This window comes from Microtus ochrogaster, chromosome 8 (assembly GCF_000317375.1).
Source record: "Microtus ochrogaster isolate Prairie Vole_2 chromosome 8, MicOch1.0, whole genome shotgun sequence".
NCBI classification, from domain to species: domain Eukaryota; kingdom Metazoa; phylum Chordata; class Mammalia; order Rodentia; family Cricetidae; genus Microtus; species Microtus ochrogaster.
The window spans coordinates 32,107,715-32,131,272 of NC_022015.1; the positions used below are offsets into that span (position 1 = coordinate 32,107,715).

General features: G+C 54.3%; 1 protein-coding gene across 3 annotated transcripts in view; it reads left to right on the top strand.

The window, feature by feature from the left end:
- The first annotated feature begins 223 nt into the window (after nt 1–223).
- The window catches only part of Pwwp2b (PWWP domain containing 2B), a 30,861-nt gene continuing 7,526 nt past the window's right edge, over nt 224–23,558 (top strand). Inside the window, exons 1-3 of one of the 3 annotated variants that reach the window (XM_005351442.2) lie at nt 224–387; nt 6,158–7,850; nt 16,777–17,530. In XM_005351442.2, coding sequence (XP_005351499.1) covers nt 263–387; nt 6,158–7,832 — 1,800 coding nt within the window. In that variant the 5' untranslated portion in view covers nt 224–262 and the 3' untranslated portion in view covers nt 7,833–7,850; nt 16,777–17,530. Of the gene's footprint in view, nt 388–6,157; nt 7,851–16,776; nt 17,531–23,558 lie in introns of those variants that run through there. The other 2 variants (XM_005351443.2, XM_026781614.1) reach the window with 2 other exon arrangements.

The following is a 23,558-nucleotide window of genomic DNA, read 5'->3' on the forward strand; positions in this document are numbered from 1 at the left end:
TCCTCTCTGCCCGGTGGGGCCCCGCAATGCGTTGCCAGCCCAACTCTGAGAGCCGGCTGTGGGGCGCACGCTGCGGGCGGACCGCCCCGCGCCCTCCGGCTCCCGGGAGCGCAGCCCGCGGCCGCGCGCCCCAGCCCAGCTCCGCGGTGGCGGCCGGCAGAGAGAGCTTTGTGACGTCAGGCGGCGTCACGCGGGGCTGACCCGGCGGCGGCGGCGGCGGCGGCGGTGGCGGGCGGGGGCGGCCTCCGGAGGCGGCAAGAGCATGGAGCCGCGGGCCGGCTGCCGGTTGCCGGTGCGGGTGGAACAGGTCGTCAACGGCGCGCTGGTGGTCACCGTGAGTTGTGGCGAGCGCAGCTTCGCCGGGATCCTGCTGGATTGCACAAAAAAGTGAGCGGGGCAGGGTCGCGGGCCCGGGACTCCTCGGAATCCCCCGGGACACTCCCCCGCCGATTCAAGGTTCTGATGCGGGCTCTGGGCAGAGCAGCAAAGCCCGGCGCCAGCTTTCAGTTTTTCTCCGGCCGGGGTTTCGAGGCGCGCCAGCTGGCCTCCGGTCTGGGTGCGAAAGTGGCTCTCTCCCAAAGTCGCGGTGACTTTCGGGGCAGGAGAGCATGCGGTCCCGCAGAGGGGCTGCGGGAGCCGGCCGGGACTCACGGGAAGCATTGCCTGAAACTCCGCGCATCTGCCATAATTAACGCACTTTTCTTTGTTCAGAAGCACTGTTGATTCGACTGTTTGCAGAATTGTGATTCGTTTAAGGGGGTCAGTTACTCGGTGGCCTCACCTGTCACAAAAGGGAGAGAAGCCCTATCTCTGTCATGGGTCCCGAGGCTTGTAGGAGTGGCTGGTGGGGGTCAACCGCGACGACTGCGGGGTGTAGAAACACTGCCGTGGGCGAGGTGCCTCGCGGGGGAGTAGAAGATACAAGTTACAGGGCCAATGCCTCTAACTGGAGGGGCGCGTTGGGCTCAGCTCCTGAGACCACCTGTGCACCCTTTGCAGGGGTTTCTGCAGCGTAGAGCAGCCACCTGAACCCGGAGTCACATGGCAGTGCGCTGTCACTGCCGGATAAATGATTAGGCATTAATCAGACAGTGACTCTTCTGCTCCAGTCTGGCTTTATTCTGGAATTGAGAATGGAGGAAGGCTCTGCTTTCAAAGATCCAACTTTTTCCCTTCCTAAAGCCCAGATTTTCCTGGGTTGCCAGCACAGAGCAGAGCCCTTCCTCCTTTGACAGTTACCCTGCTGACATTATGTCTTCATTAGATGTGCCAGAAGCCATTTATGCACAAGTCACGTGACTTAACATATGGCCTCCCGTGTGACTGGTGCCCCTCTCTTGTTGGTTAGCACAGGGAGTGCCTATGTGTTGGGGTGACATTCAGGGGCTGCCAAAGAGCCCACCTGAAAGCTTCCAGAGAAGCCCTCCCCCACCCTGCTGTTGGCTTCCCTGGCCTCCCTGGGCAGGTCTGGCTCAGTCCTGAGCCTGCAGGGCTGCGCCCCTGCTCTACCTGTGCAGCTTGCCCTAGAGTGTCTGCAGCAGAGGACCCGCAGCTCTTCAGGCTCCAGTGCTCAGAATAAGACAGGCCTAGGTAGTCCTAGCTTGTGGCTGAGACTTGGGTATCCCTGCCCTGAGACCCATGGCTAACCTGGCTTACAGATCCACGCATCCTTCATGAAAAGAAGCTGCTGGGATCTTGAGCATGGGTGATGGCAGCATAGGATGTGTGGATGTCTATGCCCCACCTACTACCATAACCAGAGCCCCTTGGAGCCCAGCCTCGGTGGTCACTGTTCTCTGCAGTGGCTTTGCTTGCAGCTGTGCCCTTGCAGAGAATCTGAAGATTAAAACTGCCGTTCCCTGCCCCTCCAGCCTTCCAAGGCTTGGCCTTGAAACTATTCCTCTATCTCCCCAACCCCTAATCTTTCCTGCAGGCCACGGCCGGTTTCTGTTTCCCGTGTTCTAGCCACAGTATTGTGAGTTTCAATGTTTACAGTCCTCCTTGTCAGGCAGGACCGAATACAGCTTAGGAATCATCTGGGTATTACTGGCAGCAGGGTCTGCTTTCAGCCTACAGGGTCCACACACTGACCTGCCCTCCTCCCAGGTACCAGTTTCTCCTCAGGGTCCAGTACCCGTCCTTGCTCCTATGGAGGCCCAGCCCTTGGATGTGAGCCAGGGAAGAGCTCTCTAGTGCTATTTCCTCCTACCTCAGGGAAGCCTCTAGGGCTCCAAACAGCAAGAAGTCAGCATTCCTGGGGTACTGGTGAGGTTTATAGGCATCAGGGCTCCCATAATTTGGGTACAGACCCAGTGGCCAGGTTGTCCTTTATGGTTCCTCATCACCGTGTGTCTCCCTTGCTAGATCAGAAGTGTCTCCTAGATGGCCCCATTCAGATGGGTTCCTGGGTGGAAAGGGTTGAGACTGGATCCAGCCACCGCCAGTGTTCATTATGGAGTCAGACTGAAAGATGTTTTCTCTTTCAATTCCCTTCCCTGTCTGCAGATGGCTGGGGAGCTCTGAGGGGGTCTTGCCTGCAAGCCACCTGGTACAGTGCCAAGTGCCACCTCCCACTTAGATCCTGAATCTGCTGCCTGGCAGCAGAGCAGCCTGAAGCAAGTTCTCTGCTGCTCTGAGTACCTGTGCATTCACTGCGCAGCCACACTGGGCCAGGGAGAGGGCTGAGCCTCTTGCCAAGCTGCCCGTGATCCCTACTTGCAAACTTGAGGATCCCTTCCTAGGTGTGCTGACCCAAGTCATTGACGAAGGGTTGGGATTGACACTATTCTGCAGATAGTGTAGAGGTAGGTCTCTTCTGACTGAGTACCAGGTGAGGTAACCTCGGCTAAAGGGTAGCCTGCAAGCAGCCAAGGCTCACTGACTCAGGACTTCTAATCTGAGCTGTTGATTCTTAAAGGTCACCACACAACCCCTGAGCCCATCTGCTGGGGTGGTCAGCGTGGTATCCTCTGGGACTAAGACCACAGCCACTGCCTGTTACCAGACTAAAGGGCATCAGGTTCTGTCCTGGAATATGCCGTCCAGGATGGAGGCTCAGCTGCTGATGGGTATTCGTGAGATTATGTGGTAGGCGCAGAGGTTACAATAGCGCTCCTGCTTCCTCCTTGCTCTCAAGGAACTGGAGGGTCCCAGGTGCTTTGTGCATCACAGCTGGTGTGCTGCGGTCCAGGCTGACATGCTGGTCTCGGGGCCTTTACCATAGAGATGTATGCTGACTGAACAAGGAAGACATGGAGGTGGGATGGGCTTGGTCTGAGCTCGTAGGGGAGCTTAGGGCTTTGGGACAGTATTGGTGCTATTGTATGTATGTAGGGACAGGCAGGTTCAATTGGATGCTCTGGAGAAGGGGCTCCTCTGGTGTCCAGGCTGTGACTTATCCTGAAGATCTACTCACCTTAACTCCCAGAGCAGAGGTGGCCCCTAGAGTCCTTGGTACACTTAGCAGTCCTGAGCAGCCCACCCTGCAAGACCTTCCTGCTCAGAGCCCTGTCCAGTTCTAGTCCTATCGCTCCCTGGCTGTTTGCTGGACTATGGAGAGACTGCATATACTTTCTAAACTAAGCAAGCCCTGGTGAACAGCCCAAGGTGGGGCCTTGGGTGTTTGGACTTGGGCCTTCCTGGGGCTTGCAGGCTCCTGGCAGCATAGCTCTGTAGAGAAGTTTCCGCAGGCTCCCGCCCAGCTTTGCACATCCGCATGCCTCTGCTCCAGGAGCCTGTTGACTCAACCCTCAGCCAGTGGCTGGATGGCCTCTGCCACCACAGGCTCAGGGAGGAAGGCCCCAGACAGACGGAGTGGGTGGGGGCGGGGGACTGCCACTTGGGCGCCAGCAGCCCCACGAGTCCAGGGTCTGCCTGAGGATCTGGGAAGCAGGGTGGAGGCAGCTGCAAGCAGGGGCAGCCCAGGGTTCTGGCAAGCAGCCAAAACTGTATTCTTACTGTCCATGGGCTGGTCTTAGCCAGACTACTCTGGGTGATTGGCTGAGACATATACCCTTAGGTAAGTCCCCAGGGACATGATTTGGTCACCGGTGTCTTGTTGAAGACTTTGGGTCTGGTCATATGCCCCTAGGACTGTGTGTCCTCATCTGAACACCATGCAAAACAGGAGAGCCTCAGTATTCCTGGGAGCTCTGTTCCCCGTCCCCATAGTTAGTACTGCTCTTGCTTTTGGATATGGCCCTGAGATGCTTAACCCTGCTCAGTTTCCTGAAATCAGAGGTTCTTTGCTCTGCCTCAGAGTTCCCGAAGATGCTATGCTTCTAGGAGATACTGGTTCCTACACCGGGGAATCATTCCCTAATCTCCAGGCACCTCTTCTGCATATCTACCCTCTACCCAATGTTAGCCATCCCCAAAGCTGCACCCATTCAGCAGGCCCTCTTCATCCATGTGAGTCCTATCAGGCTCCTCTCACTGACAGAGCCGTTGCACTTCTTGTAGGCCTCTGTCCTTGAGACTGACCAGCTTGGGCTACAGCCTGGTCTTGCCAGGGTTGCCAAGCCTTGGGAGCCACAGGCTGTAGCACACCGCCCCCCATGGGCCCCAGGCCAGGTCACAGTTTGTCCGCTGGTGGTTTTTCCCTGCGCCGTTTCCATCTCCATGTTTGGAGGTCATGGATCTCAACATCATAGCACTGGGCTGCTGGGACTCATTTGCAGGTCTCCTCTGTGAAGAGGGACTGTCACTGCTCGTCATTCTATGGAACTACTAGAGGGTTAAGGGAGCTTACGTCACAGCCACAGCCTCTGCTGTCTAGAGGCTGGAAGCGCTAAAACTGAGCCCTGGAGCTCCCTGGCCTCCCAAAGTTAAGCTGTTGGCCTCAACTACTTTCAGGACTCCTAGGGGAAGGTCATCCGCCAGCCTGCCTTGACCTAGGGTGAGCTGTTCAGCTGTTTACCCACCAGGCAGGCCTTGGGTGTGGCCAGAGCAGGGGCAGGGCAGCAGCTCTGGGAAGGAAGAGTGGCTGCCTGCTGCCAGGGCCCTGTCGTTTCTGAGGAGAAGACCAGCCCCAGCCTGTGGTGGTGCTTGAGAGCCCTGGCCCAGGTCAGGCCCTGGGTTTGCAGCCAAGCACTGGGTGTCTTCAGTATGCAGTGTACCTAGGATTCTGGAGCTGTAGCAGGCAGACCCCCTGGACAGAGGGCCCTCTGCTACAGCACCTGTTAGGTGGTCAGCACAGGAGGCTGGAGGGATGGGCAGAGAAGAGGAAGGGCTGGAAGGAATCCCTGCTTCAAGTCCTAGATGACTGTAGAAGCAGGCAGGGAGGTGGCTTTGGATAGTAACCCTCCATCCCGGGCCTCTTCTCTGTCCTGCCTCCAAACCAGCCACTTGCCATTCCTTCCTGTTGTCCTATGGCTTCCTCTAGCCCCTAATCGTGTCTGGGTAGGGTACCATGTTCCCCAGTTCCTGGGATGATCTTCTTCCCCTCTGCTCCCTTCCCGGGACCTGATGTGTGTTACTCTCACAGGAATGCTGGTGCTCCCCGGGGTGGATATTCCAGCTTCCCCTTTCTCCCAACATCCTCATTATGGCCCCGTGTTGTTTTCTGAGGGTGGAGCCCAGGGATGACAGGTTGGCTGATGAGCCTTTCTAGGGCCCATGGAAGCTCAGGCCAATTGTGAGATTTTGGGAGGTTATAGAGCCCAAAGGCCCTGCTTCGGTGCCTCTGGCCTCTAGGCAGCAGAAGTTGTGGCTGTGGCTCTGGATCTGGCCACATGTGGCTCCCACCCTGCACGTGTGTACTAGGCATCTGGGACCAGGGTGCTCCATAAGATACTCTTTGGGTTGGGCTTGCATGGGGTCCCCAACAAGCTGGGTCCCTAGGTCTCTAAAGGGAAGGGAAAGACAACTAAGGCACATGAACAGGGGCCTGGGCTCTGTGACTCCTGGTCATAGGGTAGGTGGACGCCCTCTCAGACCACGCCCAGGATGCAGATGTTCTTCTTAGGCTTCTAGAAGCATTAGAAGCCTTCAAACCATATGTCATAGGATACGCAGGGCCTGAGTACCTGTTCAATGTTAACCTACCGCTCTGGATCTAGATAGAGAGCCTCCCAGGCCTAGAGTGTGTTAGATGACAGGTGCTGGGTGTAGCTGGAATCCCCGCCATTCTCACCCCAATTTTGTCCCTTTCTACCAGGTCCGGCCTCTTTGGCCTATCTCCATCTACTCTGCTGCCTCTGGCTGACAACCCCTCTGTCGTCAGCTGTCATGGCCAGGGGCCTGAGGAGAGACCTGGAGAAGTGACACAGCCGGGAACAGAACCTCTGCCTCCTCAGCACAAAGACCAATCCCCTGAGAAGGATCAGCCTCCCAAGACAGCTGGGCCCGAGCTGCCCCCACCTCTCATACCCCCTCTGCCTGCTGGGAACCTGCCTCCCTTTCCACCCTACTTTGAGGGTGCCCCCTTCCCCCACCCACTATGGCTGAGAAACACCTACCAGCAGTGGGTGCCGCAGCCCCCACCCAGGACCATCAAGCGGACCCGGCGGCGACTGTCCCGCAACCGGGATCCTGGCAGGCTCATTCTTAGCACGATCCGCCTGCGGCCACGCCAAGTGCTGTGTGAGAAATGCAAGAGTACTGTGAGTCCCCAGGAGGCCAGTCCTGGTCCCCTGACCACCTCCAGACCCCGCCGGAGGCTAGGCAGTGGCCCCGACAGTGAGCACCGGAAGCCAGAGGAACCGGAAGACAGTGACTCCATAGCTGCCGCCCCTAGGAGGAGCAAGAGAGAGAAGCGGGAGGAGGAAAGGGTTCCTGGAGAGCGTGTTCCACGGAGCCCAGTCATCAAGATCTCCTACAGCACACCACAGGGCAAGGGTGAGGTGGTTAAGATCCCATCCAGAGTGCATGGCTCTGTGGAGCCCTTCTGCCCTCAACAGTCCCTACAGAACGGCAGCCAGGACTTAGAGGTCGCGAGGGATGTGGAGCCCAGGGGTGGTGGTGATCGACCTCCCAGCGGGCATTCCATTCCCAAGCTGAAGCTGACTCGTCCGGTGCCTCCCATCTCAGACCTGCCGCCTCCCAAAATCCGCTTGAAGCCCCACCGGCTGAGGGATGGGGAGCATGAGCCTCTATACAGGGCTGAGCTGGTAGAGGAGCTGAACGGATGCCCACGAGGCCCCTTGAGCAGCTCTTCTGCTCTCTTTGCTGATGGCTCTAACCATGGGCTGGAGGACTTGTCTTCTGGAAGTTCTGGTGAGGACGATGACCTTAAGAGGTTTCCTCAAAGTAAACACGGACGCAGTAGCTTGACTTTTCTCGTCGACTGCCCTGGGAGGAGAGCAGATTGTACCAGTGAATCTGTGTGCAGCACCGACAGCCTGGATGAATTGAAATCATCTGGTTCAGAAGTGACATCTCCAGACACAGGAGACCTGTCATCTGGTGACAGTGCCTCTGTTCCTTCCTCTTCTGCTGACACTCGCCAGACAGTCCCTCCCCTCACGGTCAGGCTGCACACGCAGAGCGTCTCACAGTGTGTGACTGAAGATGGCAGGACGGTGGCTGTAGGGGACATTGTGTGGGGTAAGATTCATGGTTTTCCTTGGTGGCCAGCGCGTGTCCTTGACATCAGTCTTGGCCAGAAGGAGAATGGAGAGCCCTCTTGGCAAGAAGCGAAAGTCTCATGGTTTGGGTCTCCAACTACATCATTCTTGTCTATTTCAAAACTGTCCCCTTTCTCTGAATTTTTCAAACTGAGATTTAACCGTAAGAAGAAGGGGATGTATCGGAAAGCTATAACTGAGGCTGCCAATGCCACACAACATGTGGCCCCAGAAATAAGGGAGCTCTTGACCCAGTTTGAAATGTAACTTTGGTTCCGGGAGCAGGTGAGTGTTGGGTACCCTGAGTGCCTGCTGTTCCCGAAGCAGTGATCCAGAGCCTGTGTCAGCATCCGGCCACCAGGGAGCCAGACTTTGGTCCTGTGGCTCAGCAGGGGCTGTCCTAAACACTGATGTTATCCCCGAAGCGCACACATCCCAGCAGATTATCGGGTGTGTTTGCGACTGAGTTTTGCAGCCAGTTAATCAAAGGAAACCCTCCCTGTGAGTTTTCTGCTAGGATGTTGAGAAAGGGATGCAGTTTGCCTGACCCAGACGGGGTAAACGGAGAGCAGAAGGAAATCTTCTGTCACTCTGGGGGAACTTCTTTTACTCTCTTCCCTAGTAGCCTTAAAGCTCCTGCTTACGGGGGTGCGTGCCGTGCTGGCCAGGCATCTGACTGGCAGGGAAGAGGGGGCATGGCAAGGAGCGCATCTTACCCTCCAGTGGAGCTGGCCTCAGCTCCTCAAGTGGGCTGTTCCCCTCGGCACACCCCCTCCCTCCTTCGCTGCAAGTGTGATGGTTCCTGGATGTAATGTGGCCAGGTGTACCCAGTTCTGAGGGATGGGTGTTCTCTGCAGTGTCTTGGTCTCTCACAGGAGAACTCTGTAGCAGTCAGTCCTCAGATGAGTCTGGGGCATTGTGCCATGTGTGGCAAGAGAGTGTCATCATTCAGCTTTGTAGGGTATCACGCGGTGTGATCAGGTGGAGTAAGAGACTCCGGTGGATCTGTAGTCACCATGTGGGGTGTCTAGAAACATGAGGGCTACACCCTGCCTGTACTTCTCACTGGGCGTACTCACTGAGAGCCGCTTCCAGCAGTGACTGACTGCCCTGTTGATGACTCTTCAGGCTGGCCTAGCGCTCCCTTCTTGGCTCCAGGCAGCCTCTTTGTTTCTTCTTAATCCTTGGCTTCATGTGATCTCATAGTGCAGGGACATGGAGGTCAGGTCGGAAGACAAGAGTAACGCATCTACCTCTAGCCAGACCCCTGACTTGAGGTCTTAGTGCCTTCAGTGACTTATGTGCCCAGGCCACTCGCCCATTCCACCATTTTGGTGTCATTGGTTTCTTGGATGATAACCTTTCGTTGGTTTTTCAGGCCTTAGCAGGTTCAGGAAGAGGGGTCCGGGTTACCTCTCAAGCCTATTCACTGCTCTGCCAGTTGCATTGGAGGCGCCAGGAGAGGAAGCAAGACTTGAGAGCAGGCTTTGGGGGAGTCAGCTCTCAGGCTATTCTGGCACCTACCCTCTCCACTGGTCCCTGGTTATGCATAAATGCTTTTTCTCTATGCAACCAAGCGAATTTCTACTCAATTTTGGGATGGGACCTTTGTGTAGAATGAGGAGGTACAAACAGGCATGGTAGCTGTGGCAGCAGCCTCCACATCACTTTTTTGGGGGGTGGGGGAGGCGGTTTCAAGACAGGGTTTCTCGGTGTAACAGCTCTGGCTGTTCTGGAACTCTCTTTTGTAGACCAGGTTGGTCTTGAGCTCACAGAGATCCACGCACCTCCGCTGGGATTAAAGGCGTGCAGGACCACATCTGGCATTTCAGCTTATCTTAAGGCAGCACTTCCAGCAGGCTAATCAGAGAAAAGTCAGCTGGCCTGTCCTGAGTCCTGGTGCTGTATCCTGGCCCTAGTAGAACCTTACCTGCAGCCACATCCAGTCCTGGCGAGCTCCTCCCCCCTCCCGCTAGCTGTGCCTTGCTGGGCCCCTGCTCACTCTCTTCCCTGCCTCAGCCCTCTGTTCAGCAGCTGGTCGTGGTACTGGCTTGGCTGGAGACAGTATGGATGAAGGCTGAGAGCCCCTCTCATGTGCCCCCAATTATGTGGCATAAACCCAACTCCTGGTGAGAGATGGAGTGTAGTCTGACTTTCAGTTCCCATCATAGCAGCTGTGTAGACCAGGAGGCGACCCCTGGGCCCTGGAAGCCCAGCCAGGCCTTAGCTGCACTTTGGAGAATGCTGCCTTGTAGGTTCTGGGCTGGCCCTGCTTATCCGGAAGCAGAGGAAAAAATCTCACCCAACTGGTTTGCCTAGCCCCAGGTCCTGGGCTGTGCCTGGACCAGCATGCACCCAGCAGCCCTTTGCTTTCTGGGAGTGTGGAGCCTGGGTCTCTATAGCAGCAGAGTGCTCAGCGGTGCTTGTCTGGCTGGTGTTTTGGTTTTGTAAGGACTTTATAAACATGGAGAGGAGGCTCCTGCCAGGCAGGTCAAGTGCTCATCAGTGATCCGAGCTGGCGTTTGCAGCCAGAACCTCCTGCTGTATGAACTGGGGTCCCCTGGTGGACAAAGGCACTTTGCAGTGTCACTTGTGTTAAACCCTTCCAGCCTACACTGGTGTGTGTGTGGTGGGGGGGTAACCTGGGGACCCGGCCCTCCCTAAGTAGAAGCTGTTGAAATGGTGATGGGATCCAGTGGAGGGTGTAATTGCTGGGCTGGACATTAGAGAACAGGCAGCTGCCCAGGGATGAAGCTCAGGTAGGAGAGGCCGGATGAAGGAGGTCGGCTTCCTGGTCCAGCTCACTGGCAGGCCATATCTGGCACTGCAACTACCTCAAGACAGCTGTGATGGGACTGCAGTTCTTCAGGATTTGGGGGGTGTCTGTGCCACTCTCGGGAAGCACAGCCACATGGTGCCTTCCAAAGGCACTGAGCTCAGTATCCCACTCCTGAGAGACCCTACACCTTGACGGATGACTGAAGGACCAGCTGAGGGGGACTTGGTGTGGACACCCTGCACACTAGACTGGGAGGGAGGTGCCCTGGCGCTTATCGAGGACTTTCCTGGGACCTGGTGTCATTTGTGTGTCAGACTCAATCAGTCCTTCAGGTAAGTCCTGATCCAGGTGGACCGGCTAGGCTCCCCCCATTCCGTCCGTGCACAGAGATCCCAGTTTCCTTGTGTACCTCGAGGTGACAATGGCAGCCATCTCGTGGATGAGTGATGGGTATAGCAACACTATGGACTTAGGAATGAACTTGGAGGTGATCATATCTTCTCTAGCTAGGCACCAGGGGTTGTTTACCCAGGGGCTCTGGTATGAGTTTAGTAGCTGGGGCAAGAAACTCTTGGGGTATCCTTTATGTAAGTAGGGCCTACACCCCTGGGTGGACAGGGCAGGCTTCTGCTCCCACCCATGCTGCTGCCTGAAGCCTTGTAGAAGCTGACGACCCAACTTTGTCCTACATATCAGTGGATGCTCCCCAAATGGAGGGCTTGACGTTCCCTACCTCCCAGACCAGCAAAGATGGAGAAGGGTTGGTTTGAGTCCACATTCTTGAGACCGTGCTACTTTCTCTCCAGCCCCTGGTCCTGTCTTCCTCCTCTAGCTAGTGTGTCTGTCACAACCCTCCAAATACTCAGTTGGATATGGGCTAGCAGGGTGGGTAGAATCCTGGAGGCATTTGTGAGTCACAGTTCCCAAATTAGCGTGTCATAATCACACAGGCATGCTCCGGGAAGGAAGGGACAAGGGATTTGGAGCAGATCTTACGGTGGAAACCCAGACCTGCGCTGTTACCTGGGAAGGCTTCCTGGAGAAGGTGACTTGAGATCTAAATAGGGTGTAGGGGATTGTGGGGGGCAGTTCCAGGGCAGACCCTGTTCCAGGTGATGTGTGACCGCCATAGACCTCTGCAGTGGAGGACTCAGAGCAGTGAGCAAGTTCAGTTATTTGTGCTGAAACAAGCTGGGGAGGGTGGGCAATGTGGTGTTAAATCCTCAGATGAGAGGGTGCTGCCTCTCCCTGCCCCACAATCCTGACCTCACGGTGACCCTGGAGGTGACGAAGTGCCCACGGCCTGGCTTAAAGTGTCTCTAATGGAAAGCTCAGAGCTCTGGTACCACAGGCTAAAGGTGAGGGGTGTTCAATATGGCATTGGTGGGGACAGTACTGTGGGAGACAGAGTAGGAATGAGGACCTTGCTGTGGCTGGCAAGGTTCTGTTCAGGGCCTCAGTGAGGAGGGATGTGGTGGGGTGGTAAGATGTGGCACCATGGAAGCTGGAGGGTCCAGGAGAGAAAGACATGACTACCGCCAAGGACAGGAAGGAGTATGGGATCAGAGAGGAGGGCTCAGGGCTAACAGCAATAGGTGGGGCCTTGCTTACCCTGTGCTGCAGCACTCTTAAGAGGTACAGCATGCCTGCCCTGGTATCCTGGGAGCTACAAGGGTTGATGACGCCTCTTTTCTGTTTTCTGGAGTGCCCAGGCAATCTGTGGACAGAGTCACAGAGTTGGCAGGTAGCCAGCACAGTGCTTGGCTGCTGCATGGGATAGAAGCCATGCCACCTCCCTACAAGGACGATGGGTACGAGCTCAGGACCTAGCCCTAGGACTGTGGAGACACCAGATGCCACAGACATGGGAGCATGCAGGCCCCAACTTTTGAGTGTCCAGGCTGCTGGCTTGAAAGCTTTCCCAGAAAGCACAGCACACCCATGCCTTGGACGTTCCGCTTTGCTGGACTGTCATCCTCCCTAGAGTCAGTTTGTCCTGTGACCATGGTAACAGACCCCCCACAGAGTAGGGCCTACAAACACCCCCATGTCCTTTAGAGTCAGAGGTCTGAGAGCAAGGCTTGAGCCCAGCTGGGCTCCCTCTGAAAGCTGGGGAGGGGAACCAACTCTGACTCCTGGTGACTTCGGGTGCTCCTGGCTGTGGCAGTGTCCCTCTAGTTTGCTTCCATAATCTTGGAGCTTCTTCCTCTTCCTCAGTGTTGTGTCATAAGCTGCCCTTCTGATAAGGACCTGTAGTGAGTTTGGGGGCCACCTGCATAGTTAGTATAATCATCTCAGAAATATCTAATTGGTTCTATCTGCAGAAGTAAGCCATAGACGTTGACACGCCCAGGCTGCAGAGGCTAGGGTCTGAGTCTGTGGGGTACCATCCACCTCTCACTCATCTCCTTCAGGCAACAGCCCCATGCACACTGATTGCCAGTGCCCAGCCTCTCGTGTAACAGAGGGAAGACTGAGCTTCAAGGATAGATGAGCCCAGGGCCCACGGCGGCAGCAAGGGCCACCGCCTCCGTTCCCCACACCACCAGCCTGGTTGTAGAGTAGCACCTGCAAAGAGCCATTGTATTGTGGTGATGGAGGGGGTCTGTGCTTGAGGGGAAGGCAGCACTGTTCCAGAAAATTCCGCCTATGAAGGCGTTTGGGACAGCCGGTTCAGGGAGTATCATGGCCCCTCTCGCTTTCCTGCTTCTTGATATTTATTTCTCCAGGGAAAGTAGATATTTTCAGGATCCAGTCTATCGCAGGTGCTAGTGCATTGTGCGTGCTGGGTGGAGAGGAGAGTGTGCCCCCAGACCCCGAGTGCACTGTGCACAGTGTCTCCCCCATCCAGTCTTTGAACAGCATCCCTTAGTGAACCGCGCCGAACCAGCTTGCTTTCTTCCAGCAGTTCTGCTCCCCGATGGGCTGTCTGTCAGCTGACTTCTGTGTTGCTTTCAGGGAATTCAGGTCCTCTGGGAAGGTTGTAATTATTTTGTTCCAGAAGGAAACTAAGGCCTATAATTCCAGGCCTTCTACAGGGGCTCAGGCCTCCCCACCCACTGGCTCCCAGTGGCCTGTCCCTGTCACTGCCCCTGGGTATCATGTGGGAGTCTGCAGGCAGGCAGGATAGTTTGGGGGAGGTAAGTGGGAATAGCAGGTATTAAAGTGTCTGGGGCATCAGGGGCCCTGTCCAGAGCCTCCAAATGTACCTGCCTGTCCGAACCTCTTGGGCCAAGTACTGCCAGTTTTCTGTTGAGAGGCCATGGTCTCAACACCCATCTCTGGATGACGGTCCCTGAGTCCACCTACTTTGGGCTTCATCCCCTCCGTGGACTGCCCATCAAGAAGTCACTGTCTTTGGTCAGTCAAGGTTCTGACTTGAGGCTGCCACATAACCTGCTGTCTATAGAGACTATAGACACTTGTGGTGGTTTTGAGACTCACTTAGTCACTGGTAAGCTCACTGGGTCACCATTCCTCAGTTACGCCTGTTCTCCCAGCTTGGTCTAAGTGGCTATCCAGTATGGCCTGTGTGAACCATGGGTAGATTCCGGACAGACTGTCAAGGCAGGTGTCCAAGCCAGTGTTTCCTAACAGCATAGCGCTTGTCACCATCCCCACTGCTTGCAGCCAGCAAGAGCTCCCCTGCTGCTGGGCTTGCCCATTCTAAGTCACTTGCCCCATCAGCCCCAGGCCTTCAGTGGCCACAGCATCTGGTAGCAGCCCTGCTTCCTGCCGCACCCAACATCACACTTTGGTACTCGGTATGTTTTCTGGCCAGGCCTGAGGCCCTCACACTTCCTGAGAGCCCAAGCCTGGGTCCAGGCTGCTCAGTGCTCCCAGCTCACTCTGGCTCCCGAGCTATTTATTGGCTTCTGGTGTTAATACTAGGAATTGCTTTTTTTTTTTCATTCTTATAGCAGAGCTTTAACTTCTAATGGTATTATAATAATGCATCACTAATTTTACATATGCAAAACTAAATTGCTCTTAATAATACATATTATACATACAGTCTTTTCCTGCATTACAATATGATTGTTTCGGCACATAAGCTCACTAATGCCATCCTCCACGGGGGAGGGGAGCTGGCCACCGAGGTTGCTCCAGGGATAGATAACACAGCAGTCTAGGGCCTCCACATTCCTGGGCTTCAAAGGCCTTGAGGACAGTTCCTCTCTGAGTCAAGTTGTGACGCAAACGTGACAATACAGGCTTGTTTCATTCGCGTTCATTACTGGATTGTTGAAATCTGTGTCTTGAAATACTGTGAACATTTCTGCTTGGCATCCATTTCTCATGGTCCCTCCTGACCTGCTCACAGCCAGCATCCTAGTCTGTGAGCCGTGTCCTTCTGATGTTTGCATAAGAGGCTCCTGAGCAGCAGCCCCTGAGGGCTGAGCAGCGTCAAACATCATCTACTTCCCAGTTGTTCCTGTCCTTTCTTTGGGGATCTGAAGGGTGAGCCCTCTAGGTTTCTTGGCTATGGAGAAGGCTGGGTCTGGGTAAAGAGGTGCTCCGAGCTGCAAGGTGGGATGTGCTGGGTAGAATGGTGATCTACAGGTTTCTGGGGAGGTCTGGTGTTCTAGGGTGTTGACAGCCCACAGCAGCTAAGCCTGCTCTGCCATGCGTGCTGGTCACAGTGCTGGTTAGGGGCCAGCTCCCTGAGAGTGGGAGGGAAAGGCTTCTTTGAAGTCTACAGTTGTAGGACAGAAAGGCTGGAGGCCAGGAGTCTGCTCCTCCCTGAGCCTGTCCCTTTCCCCAATGAAGGCTTCTACTGCTGGGTGTTTAAGAGCTTTTCCAAAGGTCAGGCCGTGGTGACTAGATAGACTTTAATTGTCTCCCAGGGCTGGCTGAGGGCTTGTTTGTTGTTGTTTGTGTTCGTTTGTTTGCAGTAAAACGTGGCGTCAATATGAGCCCCTTTCAAACCTAAAAGCACTCATGAGAAGGGGATTTTAGTCATGCTGCCCACCTTCACCCAACTATCCCTGTTACATCTATGCAGAACCTAGCCAGACCTTATAGGCATGCCAAGGCCGTGCAGAGATCTGGGACTCCCTACACACAGTGGTTATCTCTCCTCATGTGTTCCAGACTGAATACTGGGGTAGTGTCAGCCTGTGGGGCCAGGGTAGGTCAGCATACTGGGCCCCAAGAGCGTTGGGTGATATATTTATGGGCCACCTTCACTTTGCTGCTGGGGTGATGGAAGAGGCTCCTTGCCCCAGGACCTGTTTGCACACGGCTTTCTAACCAACATAAGCATCTTGGTAATTGAGTTTCTCCTTTGATTTTTAAGAGCCTTCAGGGGCCCTTTGGTTCTGCAGATTGTTGACTTGCTGCAGTTGCTCAGTGTGTACATGGGGACATGCACAGAAACATGCACACGAGCAGAGGATCCCCTTTATGCCTGCTGCAGTGGAATCGCAGGCAGTCACCACACCCATCTGGGTGCTATGGCTCCAAACTCCACTCTGAATTTGCACAGTAAAGTCTCTCCAGCCCCTGGTTTCCAGATTCTTTCGGGTTAGGCATTTCCTGTAGCCCTTTTCCTAGGGAAGCCGGGGATTTTGTGTTCTCTGAGCATTCTTCCCCATCGACAGGTGCAGAGGCTTAGCTTGCCGAATGAGAATCTGGTGGGTGTGAGTAAATGGAACCCTTCCTGCAGATCCTGCAGGGTTCTGCTCTCTGAAGTTGGCTGTAGCTTCCTGTCTGATTTGCTTTATGGTCAGTTCTGCTGCCTGCCTGTCTGCAGCTCTGAAGAGAAGTCCTTCAGTGCTTCAGACCTGTTCAGTATCCATTTTAGTTTAAGGCTGCTGAGTTGACACGTTTCTCCAAAAACACCTCAGCTAAGCACAATGCTTACAGAGATCAGTGTTCACTGTATAGTAGCAGCAGTCAGATTTGGAGCTGCAGAATGGCTGTATCCATAAGCTAGACACCCCGGGCTGGTGCCACACCCCCTCTCCGTCTACACACACACACTCATCATCTGTTTCTAGGTCTGTCTTTCCTCATCTTGGGGGCAGAGAACGTATCCTGGTGAACGGGAGATCAGGATTCCTTGTCCTGTGAGCTCATTGCTAGAACAGCAGACTTTCCCCCACAGCGTCCTAGGGTTTGGCCCTCCTACTGGACTTGGCAGATCCTGTGGTCAAAGCCTCCCACTATCTCGGACCCGCTACCTTCCTCAGGCATGGCTAAGCCATGGGTGCCAAAAGCTATGAGAAAACAAAGGAAGCATGGTCAGCAGCCTGGGTTCAGCAGGGCCGGCGGGGAAGCTGCAGCCTTTGGAATCTCTGCAAAGCCACAGGGCCCAGGGGAGAAGGCCGAGGAGACACTGATGGAAGCACGGGCGTCCTCAAACCCGCTAGGGTCCTGTTCCCTATGCTTGACCCCTTGGTAATGTCTACCTTTTCTGCTTCTTCCAAGGTCACCGACAGTGAGGTTGGAGCTGCTGTCCTGGAACTTCCATTCAAGGGCCCGTGTGCCTCTGGCTGGCTGTGTGCAGAAACCTGCTGGGCACAGCGGTTGGCCTGACTCCGGGTCCCCAGAGGAGCAGGTGTGCATGGGGAAGAGCCCAGCTCAGGGCACCTGGCTCCTCTCGGCTGAATGTATCTGTTCTTATGACTCAGGCTTCAGCATTCCTCACTGGGAAGTGTCCTGGAGCTTGGTGACATGTTTGCTGCTTTGTGTGTTAGCAGCTGCAAGGCTTAGGCGTCCTCAAACAGAAGCAGGGCCTTCTGCCCAGCCTGTGAGACTTCTGAGTGGGTGCTGGGCGTAGCTACAGGGCACCCTCCTGGGCCTGGCCTCGGCTATTCAGCTAGAGCCATTCTGCAGGCTTGAGGAAACCAAATTGCATTGCACGTACGGGGGTTCTCCTCCTCCACCCCTTGGGTGTCGGGGCTCTGTGCACTTGAGCCAGGAGCCAGCCTAGTTGCATCTCCTCCACATTCCACTCAAAGCATGGATCCCTGGGCTCGCAGCCCTGGCCTGCAAGGCTGCCTCAATCTGAGATGCTGCTATGTCATCTACTGTGAGAGGGGGAAGGGAGGGCAGAACTGAAAATAGGCCTCAGGTTAGGACATACTAGCTCTGCCCTGTGAGGCCGCATTCCTTTCCCCTCTGTCACTTCCAAGACCAAAAAGAAAACAGAAAGAAAAGAAAACTGTCTCTGCCCCTTTGTTCAAGCCTGAAGAGGAATAAACAGGAGTCTGGGTTGAGGCTCTTGCCTGGATAGCCTCAAAACTGCACCTGCCTGACCTGTGAGAGAGGCTGTGGCCCTCTAATGGGATGAAGGAGGGCCAGGGCCATCCCTGTTGAGGTGGCCAGTCACCTGACCTGGTGGGATGCAAATCGGAAGCAGGCACCACTCTTTGCTCTAGGTGGTGGTTTCCATCTCCTACCTCGGGCCTCCCTCCTGGTTTTCTGTTCCACCCTAAGTCCCTCAGGCAGAGGCTGGGGCCTGGAACGGTCTGGCTCTTTTCTCCCATGGAGCCTTCCATCTCCCCGTTCTCTCTTTACTCAATTAGAGCTAAAGGGACATCCTGAGGTGGCGGTAGTGGCTTTTCTTGTTCCTGATTTTAATGGAAAACATTCTGGGTGTTGAGGGTGCCACAGCCCTCAGGAGGAAACTGTGGGCAAGGTGGGAGCACTGTCTGCCATTGAAGTCTTCCCCAGGCACAGCAGAAGGAGACTGATGCAGATCCATTACTGACCAGCCCAAGGGCTGTGCTAATGGTGCCCCGAGGTTCAGGTTCTGCTCTTTGGAGTCAGGAGAATGTTTTTCCAACTCCTTATAACAGCAAAGCCTTCGCCACAGTCAAGCCCTCCAGGAAGAAGCGACACCAGACACCTGTCCCCAAGAACCTACACACACACCATCTCTCTGTTTTCAGGGTCTCTCCCCACCATCCTGGAGTCCCTTGTGTCCGGAGGGATGTGTCTTAGTGAATGGGGGATTCTGGGGTTCCTTGTGCAGTCGGCCCATGGCTAGAGCAACAGATCTTCTCCCCAGCACCCCAGTGTCTGACCCTAAGAACCTTTAAAAAAATCACACTTAGAAGGGGGGACCTTGCACAAGAGGGGACTTTGGAGGAATGAGAGCAGTCAGCCTTGCCATTGTGCCCCCACCACCCCTGTTCTGAGAGGAGGTGGAAGAGCCACCCACAGCTGTTTCCTGGGCATGGCCTCCCCACCTTTGGCCAACCAGGAGCCCTGCAGTCACATGCTGTACCATGCCCATAGTTGTGCTTCCTCCCAGGGGTTCCCCAGCAGAGGCTGAGCTGGGGGAATTCATGCTTCCAATTATCTTGAGCCAAGTGGTCCCTGCCATCTGGGCCTGGGACAGAGGTTTGTCTCTTCAAGAAGCCTGTTCTGCTGGGCAGGGGGTGGGGATCTATCTGAAGCAAACAGAACCAAGCAGAACCATGTCTGTGCTTTGTCTGTGGAGTGCATTATACACCCTCAAGAGCATTAGTTCAGAGCCGCGTATGGTAGGCAGAAAGATCTAACAGTGAGGTTCAGACCAGCCAGGACTGCACAGTGAAACCCTTTCTCAGAAAAAAACAAAAACAGACCAGGAAAGGTCACAGGCACCTACTCCCGGCTCTACAGAAGACTGTAGAAGGAAGCTAGCGTGGCGTGTAAGCACTGTACCCTGGCTACCCCTGCAGCAGCTCAGAGGGGGCTGGCCCTGCCTTCTGCCCATAGATGTCTACAGCACCCACATTCTTGAACCACAGGCCCTGGCTGAGCCCGGTAGCGCCTGAAGAGAGGAAGACGAGGAGTTTCCTCTGCAGTCTGTCTCCAGGCACCCTCTTTTAGCCCAGTCTTTTGGGAAGATACTGTTCTAGGGGCCCAGTATCTCTGCTGAGGGAGTTTAGGCCCAGGAGCACCTGCTGCTGTGTAACTCTCAGCCGCACACAACCGTTACTAGGCCAGAGCTCCTGACAGGACTTAGGCCAGTGACTGTGGCATGGTCTGGTGTCTGTGAAAGCAAGCTCTGTGTCAGAGCAATATGAAAACAACTCTTAGAACTCGGATCTGGGCATCAGAGGATGGGGTCAGCTGTTGTCTTCTCGCATGTGGAGAGGGCTCTTGCAAGCTACCCTGCCTAGTAGGTCTCAGAGCAGACAGCCATGGGCACCTTATCCTAAGGAATCGTGAGACTGCAGTGAAAAACAGTTCTCTGGGTACGGGGTGTCTCCGGAACACTTGCCCTGTGTAGTGGTCAAGGAGCCTGTACCTGTCCTAGACAGGGTCACTTGCTATGATTAACCACCATGACCAAAATCACGGTGGGGAGGAAAGGGTTTATTTGGTTTACATGTCCACACCATAGTCCATCATTGAAGGAAGTCAGATCAGGATTCTGGAGGCGGGAGCTGATGTAGAGACCATTGAAGGGTACTACATTCTGGCTCGCTTCCTCTGGCTTGCTCAGCTTTTTTTTTTTCTTTGATTAAATTTTTTTATTATATTTTTTCCATTTAAAACAATTTTTAACTTTAAATATATTTGATCATATTCTTCCCTTCCCCCAATACAACAGCCCCCTAAATCCCCCAAAACAAAAAAAAATCATCAAACTATAACCAAATAGAAATATACATACAGAATAAACTGTAGCATTTATTGTATTGTATTGAACTATTCTGAACATGAGGCCTGCCCTCGAGTGGTTGATATACCCAGTGGCACTCCATTGGAGAAAACTAGTTTTCCTTCTGCTAGCAGATATAACAGTTCAGTTAACCTTTACCCTAATGGCTAGGATTTCATTCATTTATTCACTTTTTTTAAAAAGTAACAGTAAAGTATAAGATTTAAAAAAACACATCAAAGTTGGTCAAGACAAACCAGCAGAAGGAAAAGAGCCCAAGAGAAGGCACAAGAATCAGAGTCCTGCTCATTCAGCACACTCAGGAATCCCATGAAAATTAAACTGGGAGCCATGACATGAGCCCAGAGGACCTGGTGCAGACCCATGCAGGCCCTGTGCATGCTGCCCAGTCTCTGAGTTCCTATGAGCTTTGCTCATGGTGATTTAGAGGGCTTTGGTTCCTTGGAGTCCCCTATCACCTCTGACTCACACTCCTGCCTCCTCTTCCACAGAGTTCCCTGAGTTTTAAGGAGAGGGAATTAATTTAGCCTGCTTTCTTAAAGCACCGGGAACCACCAGCCCAGGAATGGCACCCCTCACAGTGGGACTCACATCAGTCACTAAGATGACCGCCTACAGGCTTGCCTACAGCCCAACTGATGAAGCATTTTCTCGCCTGAGCCTGTCTCCAATGGCTCTAGCGTGTGTCAAGTTGACATAAAAATAGCCACCACAGATGGGGTGCTCTACCTTTGTGGATACTACCTGTATGTTCAGCATACCACTGGGGAGTCCTGTCACCAAGCAGAAAGAATCCTTGCATGCCTGACATTTCCCAGAATCACGGAAGTCCCTCTCATGTCCCTTGGTGGCATTTCCTAGAGAGGCCAAGGCTGTACTGGTTACACAGATGGCTGGGTCAGTCCCTTTGTCTAGTCACTAGAACACGGATGCAACCTGATCCTGCTCAGTTCCTTGTCCTAAGGACTTCTTGCTTGCCCACCGAAGGTCAGTGCTCTCTGCATGTGTGCACAACCTCAGAGGCCCAGGACACCAAAGCTTTCAGGAAGAAGTCCTGAGCTAGCCTGCACTGCCTGCCACCCTGCCCCCGTCCCCCACCCCTGGAGAGAGCAGCTGTCCTAGGGCATAGATGATGCTTCAGATCTAATGAGAACTGCAGGTAGCATTAAGTCTTTAAGAATGTCTTTTTAAGCCGGGTGGTGGTGGCGCACGCCTTTAATCCCAGCACTTGGGAGGCAGAGGCAGGCGGATCTCTGTGAGTTCGAGACCAGCCTGGTCTACAAGAGCTAGTTCCAGGACAGGCTCCAAAACCACAGAGAAACCCTGTCTCGAAAAACAAAAAAAAAAAAAAAAAAAAAAAACAAAAAAAAAAAGAATGTCTTTTTAAGAAGTATGTTAGAGCTGGGCAATGTTGGCGCACGCACTCAGGAGGCAGAGGCAGATGGATATCTGAGTTCAAGGCCAGCCTGGTCTAAAGAGATAGTTCCAAGACAGTCAAGGCTGCACAGAGAAAACCACCCCCTCCCTTATCCCTAGGTTGACCCCAATGGAAGGGGCCCCCCAGAAGGTGACATCTGACTCTTCTCAACAACTCTCAGGATGACCCTCCTCCTAGTCCTGGTGAATTGCCCCTTGAAGAAACCCAGACACAAAGGCTTGTTCCCCACAAACATTTGACATAGCAGGCCTCTGTGTAGTCAGTGGTGGACAGGTCACTCCATGTGACTCTTGCTTCCCAGCTGCCCTGGGTGCCATGCTCTGCTCTGGCTTCAGATGACCGATCCATGATGGCCTGTCGCCAGCACTTTCATTTGATACACAGAAGGGCTATCCAAGGTTGCTAGCTCCTTTTCGTCTCACTGTCTGGGAGGGGGAGCTCCCAGGGAGATGACAGGTGCAAACGTTTGGATTTCAGGTACTAGCTGGGAGTGTGGGGAGTGTGCCTTGTGTGAACTTGGAGACATGGCCAGAGAGAGCTGGTACGGAGCTGCCCCCCCCACCCCCACCCCCACCTCGTGGACTCCAGAAGGAAAGAGCTGGTCCACTTAGAGCAGAAATTGGCTGGGTCTCTTCTGTCATCTGCCCCAGAGCATCGCCAGCGAAGATCCAACACCTTCACCTTTAGAGGCAGGTGGGTTTGAGTGATGCTGTAGCCAAGGGGGAGAGGGTGCTGGTGTAACTCCTTCCCGGAATGGTGACAGCCTAAGAGCAGGCTCTGTGCCACCAGTCAGTCACCCACCGTCTTTTATGTGAGCAGCTGTGCCATGACCCTCACTATTCTGACCCTGTGGCGCCTGGGTGGAGAGTGGCATGGAGCATCTGTGGGCAAAGCCCCAAGTAATAGAGTCCCAAGCATGCCCAGGGCTCTCTCTGCCCTGTCACTTGCCTCCCCATCCCCCACCCCTGCCTGAGCTGCTCCTACCCAGCTTCTACTCCCCCAGCACCTCCATGTTGCATCCAGGGCTGGACAGACCTGACATGGCTCTGCACTCCTAGGGCTACCTCAGCTACTCCTGTGCACACACACACACACACACACACACACACACACACACACACACACACACACACACACACACACACACACACAGACACACACACACACACACACACCTTGACCCCACAGCCCAGCTCTCTCTCGGGTCTCTTGTGGCTCAGGAGGAGGTGGGAAAGGAGGTAGGCTGGACACATGGTTATACCATGGGCCCCATATCAAGCCTGAAGTCCTACAATATAACTGTAAGAAAGGAAGGCTTAGCCCCTCCCCACCCCAGCTATCTCCTGGTCTCTGTCCACTGAGAAGGAAGGCCCCAAGCCTGGACACTTCCAGATGCTGCCAAGCGGTGCCACACCCCTTTGTGGTTTCTCTTTCTCTCATACTCGGAAGTAACCACTGTTGGTGGTAGAAAAGTAGTAAAAATAAAGTAAAAGAAGATAAAAGTATATGGGTTCTGCCCGTATGTGCTTTGCTCCTTCTTCCCAGAGAGTCTTCTGGAATTCACAGATGTTTGCTCTTCAGTGTTGGCCTCCAGCCACCAAGAAGCTCCGCCTGTCTCTCCCTTCCATGCTCCCCATGTCCTGGGATTCCCCCTGCCTGCCCGACTCCTGGGCTGCTCACAACACAATTGCTTGGTATTTGATGGCATCTTGTCCCTCTGGACACTGCAGTAAGAGCAATGGCCTAAATGGGATTGACTCCCACGAGAGCCTCCTCCTTTGTCCCTGTCTGCCATGGAAAGAAGTGAGCCAGGAAGAGAGAAGGTACACATGACCTAGCACACACACACACACCACACACACACAACACACAAACACAACACACCACAACACACCACACACACTACACACACACAGACACACAACACAACACATCACACGTACCACATACACACCACACACACAGACACACACACACCACATACACACACACACCACATACACACCACACACACCACATACACACACACACCACATACACACAGCACACACACACACCACATACACACAGCACACACACACACCACATACACACACACAACACATACACACACACCACACACACACACACCACACACACACCACACACACC